The 5,684-nt window shown below is 35.6% G+C and overlaps 1 protein-coding gene across 3 annotated transcripts in view; it reads right to left on the bottom strand.

Annotated features, from left to right (window-relative positions):
* Nucleotides 1-217: 217 nt before the first annotated feature.
* Nucleotides 218-5,684, bottom strand: part of Brcc3 (BRCA1/BRCA2-containing complex subunit 3) — a 30,081-nt gene continuing 24,614 nt past the window's right edge. For all 3 annotated transcript variants that reach the window (XM_008842046.2, XM_008842047.2, XM_029567768.1), the window contains 2 exons: nt 4,067-4,238; nt 218-2,004 (listed from right to left, as the gene is read on the bottom strand). In XM_008842046.2, coding sequence (XP_008840268.1) covers nt 4,087-4,238 — 152 coding nt within the window. In that variant the 3' untranslated portion in view covers nt 218-2,004; nt 4,067-4,086. The remainder of the gene's footprint in view (nt 2,005-4,066; nt 4,239-5,684) is intronic.

The following is a 5,684-nucleotide window of genomic DNA, read 5'->3' as shown; positions in this document are numbered from 1 at the left end:
ACCTGGTTCATTCATTACTCTTTTACTATTTCATAAAATGGAACCATACTTCCTAGTTCTTATTTAAAACTTATATATTTTATTTTTTAATAATTATAGACTTACTAGAAATTGTAAAAATAGTACAAAATCCCATGTACCCTTTACGCAGTTTCCCCCAGTTGTAAGCTCTTCTACAACTGTAGAACTACATAATCAACATTATGGCAATAGTATATTACTGCTAAGAAGACTACAGACTTTATTCATGTCCAACAAATTTTACATGCATTTTTGTGTATATAAACCTGTTAGTACAGGAATATTCATGTACTAAACAAAAGATTCAAGATACAAAACTATTCCATCAGCTCAAAGGAACTCTTGTGTCATCCTGCTATATTTATAGCTATGCTATACATTATCCAGTCCCTACTCATAGAAACCATTAATCTGCTATTCTCCATGATTCTGATATTTCAGCAAGGAACCTTTTGAGACTAGCTTTTTTTCATTCACCTAATATTTCCCAAGGCTCATTTATTAGAGGTCTGTTCCTTTCCATTGCAGAGTACAATTCCATGGTGGGAATGGCTTGTTTAACCATTTACCCTTGCAGAACATCTGTGTTGTTTCCAATTTGGGGCTATCACAAATAAAGCTGCTATATAAAATTTTGTACAAGTTTTTGTGACAATACAGTACAACTGCTGGGTCATATGGTATATGTGTTTAACTTTACAAATTCTTCTACAGAGCATTTATATTTTATTTTACATTCCTGTCACCCATATACTTGACATCCTCAACAGCATTTGGCATTTTCACTATTTTTTTCTAGTCATCCTGATAGGTATATATTGCATCCTACTGTCATTTTAATTCGTATTCCCTGAAGACTTATGAAGTTCAACATATTTTCACATGATTACCTGCCATCTATAAATCTTCTCTGATGAAAATGTCTACTCACATTTTTTCTCATTTTCTGATTGGATTTTTAAAATTTTTGAGTTTTGAGCATATTGTGCTTTCCATAGTGATCAGATTCTATATGGCTTACAAATAATTTCTTGTTTTTCCTCTTAATTTTTCAAAAGATTTTATTTCTAATTATGATGTGTATATGTGTGTATGTCTGTGTGTGGGTTTGTGCATATGAGTGTAGTGCCTGCAGAGGCCACAAGACAGCAATGGATCTCCTACAACTGGAGTTACAGGTGTTTGCGAATGTTGGGAACTAAACTCAGGTCCTCTGGAAGAACAGCAAGTACTACTAAAAGTTGAGCCTTCTTTTGACTATTCTTTTTAATTTTTTACAGAGTGAAAAATTAACTTTGATGAAGTCCACTATATCTACTTTTTTTTCTGGTGCACTGTGTTTTTTAATTGAACTCTAAGAACTTGTCTTCTGAAGATTTTTCTCACAAGATTTTTTTAAAAAAGTTTCCTAGCTTACATTTAAATCCATGATACATTTTGAGGTACTTTTATAGAAGGCATAAGATTTAGTTGAGGTGCTTTAGAATTTATCTTCTTCTGTTGGCCTGTGGGGTTTTAATGGCTTCAACATAAATTGTTGAAAGGATAGTCCTTTCTTCACTGAATCACTTTTGTACTTCAAAATTCATTGAGCACGCTATTGTGGACTTATTTCTGGATTCTCTTTTCTGCTCCATTGATCTATATGTCTACCCTTCTGAAAATATACTATCATGAGTACTGTAGCTTTTTAAGTTTTGAAGTTATGTAATGCGAGACCTCCAACTTTATCTTCTTCAAAATTGACTTAGCATAATAATAAGTTGTATGCTGGGTATTTTCATCTGCCCTATAAGAAAAAAAATAAGAAAAAAAATTATTTCTGCTTCATTGATCTATATGTCTACCCTTCTGAAAATATACTATCATGAGTACTGTAGCTTTGTAAGTTTTGAAGTTATGTAATGCGAGACCTCCAACTTTATCTTCTTCAAAATTGACTTAGCATAATAATAAGTTGTATGCTGGGTATTTTCATCTGCCCTATAAGAAAAAAAATAAGAGAATTATGGTGGTGGAGAATTAGAGAAAATATAGCATCAACATTCCATATATTCTGAGTAGTTTTATATAACAGAATTCGTTTTTGGATCCAATTTAAGTGTGTAACAGAAATAAATCTTGGCTTTCTGAACTCTTGCAGAACACTGTTATAGTAATTACTCTTTGAAGGGATGGAAGGTTAGAGTATGTCTACTAGCTGATGTATTGACCACCTTAGCACATTTCCCTGATTTTTCATTTTCCTGACTTTTTAAAAAATATTTTTTTAAATATATTTTTAAAAATTTCATTTATTATTTTTATTTTATTATTTTATGTGTATGTGTGTATTGCCTGCATGTAGGTAAGTGCACCCGTGTTGTGCAATGCCCCTGGAGGTCAGAAGAGGCTGCTGGATCCCCTGGGACTGGAGTTACGTACACTTCTTAGCTGCTATGTGGGTGTTGGGATTTGAACCCGGGTCTTCTGAAAGAACAACCAGTGTTCTTAACTGCTGAGCCATCTCTCTAGCCTCCCATTTCTCTGACTTTTAACATTATTTTAACCAATGACATTTCACGACCAAGGGTATCCTTGGATTTTTTTTTTTTTTGGTCTTTTTGAGACAGGGTCTCCCTGTAGTCCCAGGTGGCCTTGGAACTCGCTATGTAGACCAGGCTGGCCTTGAACTCACAGAGATCCGCCTGCCTCTGCCTCTGCCTCCTGAATGTTAGGATTAAAGGTGAGCTTATATATTTATTTTTATTTTATGTGTGCAATGCCTGTGGAGGCCAGAATAGAGCACTGGATTCTCTGGACCTGGAGTTTCAGTTGTTAGCTACCATGTGGTTTCTGGGAGCCAAAACTTTGCTCTTAACCACTGAGTCATTTTTTCAGCCCCATAGTCAAACTTTTTGAAACATGATTTTTTTTTAAATTTTATATGTATGCATGTATTGCCTGCATGTAGATAAGTGCACCTGTGTCGTACAATGCCCACACAGGTCAGAAGAGGCTGTTGGATCCCCTGGGACTGGAGTTACGGATAATTGTTAGCTGCCACGTGGGTGCTGGGATTTGAACCCGGGTCTTCTGCAAGAACAACCAATGTTCTTAACCGCTGAGCCATCTCTCTAGTCCCTTAAAGCATGATTTTTATATCAAATTAAATCCTAATGTTTCTAGAAAATCATGTTTATATTGTAATTGAATTGTTAGAATCTGCTCAGTAGGAATTTGCTTCAAAGTCAAATATGGTAGAACTTGTTTGCTTGCTAAAATGGGCACTCACACAGGTTCAAATTTAGGTACATATTTTACATATTTTAGAGATCAAGAAGGAAATCACAAGACATGTTTCTCAGGGACAGCAATGAATACAGGCAAGTGCTGATGAGTCACTTGTATATTCTTCCAATAACCCTACAGTACTTATGATTTACTTGCCCAGCCAAAGCATCACAACTATAAGTTAAACACAAAGTGCTTTTTCCTTCATCTTATTATATAGGATGGATATATCTGAAAACAAAAATAAATACTTCAAAGTTTTAAAACTTTATGCTGGACATTTTCATTTAGAATAAACATTTAATGCCAGACATAGTGGCACAGGCTTTAATCCCAGCACTCGGGAGGTAGAAGCAGGTGGATCTCTATGAGTTTGAGGTCAGCATGGTCTACATAGTGAGTTCCAGGACAGACAGGACAACATTCTGAGACTCTTGTTTCAAAAAGGAAAAAAAAAAAAGAATAGATATTTAAAAAATTTAAAACATACTCATCAGCTATTTTATTCCCAGATATTCCTTGCTAATGTGACTCCCACAGCCTTTACAAAGTAACTTTCATATTGTATTTAAATAATTTCATATGTTTTATTTTAGATCAGTTATAAGTAGGAGGATTCAATAAACTCTAGTGAAATTTGAGGAAAACATCTTGTGTTTATTACAAGAAAGTTATTTATTGAGATGTAAAAAGGCTGTATTGTCTGTCATGTAACAGTTGCATGTAGTTTTGGACCATGTTTAGTATCCACACTGAAAAAAAAAAAGCTTACCACATTTCTTTCCTCTTCCTTTATTCTAAGGAAGAAAGCTCTTCCATAAGCTTTTCCTTTTCTTGTTGCAACTCCTGCAAATGCTGCTGGTTTTGCTCCAATCTGTCTTCCAACCACTGTAGGAGAGGCCCACTGACTGCTGACATTTGACTGCACAAATTCTTGGTAAACACTTTAATAAGAAAAAAAGCAGCAAATGAGAGAACTGTGGAAGAACAGTGCCCACTGGCATGTCCCCACTCTAGCACCAAGAATGCCTCAATTGTGAGCACAGAAGAAAAGGGCTTCAAGGAACAAGTACAAGTAGGACTGACTGATAAATGACTTTCCTATAGCTGACTAGAGGAAAAACAGAAGAGCTCAGCAAAGAAGATACCTATTCGGAGCTATTTTGAACCCTTGGATTCATAAACCAGACAGAAATCTGGCTACGTAAAGAGCAGAAAGATAGTTGGTTCTTTAATTTCTTAAAGCAAAAGGTCTAAGAAAGCACAGAAGGATTCCCTTCTCCAACCTTCACACACTGTAAATGATTCTGCCTTTTAGGTTTCCACAAAGCCCTGCAAGAAGACTGATACTAATTCAACTTACCTGAGAGATCCTCTTTCAAAACGAGAAAACAAAAAGGATGAAGCATAAAGGAGTTATCTTTGATTTCTTACCAAAAATGTTCAATTTCATGGCAAGACAAAGATTCCATGGAACAAATTCGTCTTAATAAAAATACTTTTTTGCTCATAATACATGATTATTATTGGAAATTGGCCCGGTAATACCATGTGGCAGTTTCCCGTGTGTGTATGTGTGTTTAAAATGTATGTATGTTATGTGATTTAACATAAAACAAGCATTAATTTGGGTGCTAATTTCCCCCACATAGCAGTATATCATAGACATCTTTCTGTGTCAATAAAATAATCTAACTTGCTTTCTTAAGGACTACATAATATTCATTTGAATGGACATGGCAATTTAATATGTCCCTTACACTGGGAATACACATGGTATCTCATTTTTGTTATTATATAAAGATATTATGTAGAATTATTAGATCTAAGTTCATATATATATATATATACTTTTTTACTGTTTTTTTTTAAACTTTATTGAGAATTTCATGCATATAAGGTGTTTTGATCAAATGATCAAATCCACACTCACTCCCTCGCCTCCAACACCTCCCATATCTCCCCATCACTTTTTTCTGACAACTTTGTGTACTCCTTCCTTCCTTCCTTCCTTCCTTCCTTCCCTCCCTCCCTCCCTCCCTCCCCCCTCGCTCCCTTGCTCCCTCCTTTTATAATGGGGCCTTTGCTACTCTAACATTCCCCCCTCTGTAGAGGTAACCCTAAAATCTTTTAGGGATCAGAAAACAGCTCCCAAATTTTCACATTTCGGGCCTTTGGAACAGAGTATGTTGCTAAGAGACCCAAGGACATTTCTGACTTTTAGCCAAGAAACTAGCTACTTTTCTTTGGGGTATTTTTACCCTAACTGCCTAGCCAATTCCTACCTCCTATTCTTATCACACCATCCTCTGATGAGGTCACCCAAATTGCCAATAGGGAATAGGGACGCAGACCGCTCTGGCTTCTTCCATGCTGAACAGGGACGCAGA

This window comes from Nannospalax galili, unplaced genomic scaffold (genome assembly GCF_000622305.1).
Source record: "Nannospalax galili isolate Female #2095 unplaced genomic scaffold, S.galili_v1.0 scaffold880, whole genome shotgun sequence".
NCBI lineage: Eukaryota > Metazoa > Chordata > Mammalia > Rodentia > Spalacidae > Nannospalax > Nannospalax galili.
Note: the sequence above shows the minus strand (reverse complement) of the source record. Positions and strands in the feature narration are given on the sequence as shown.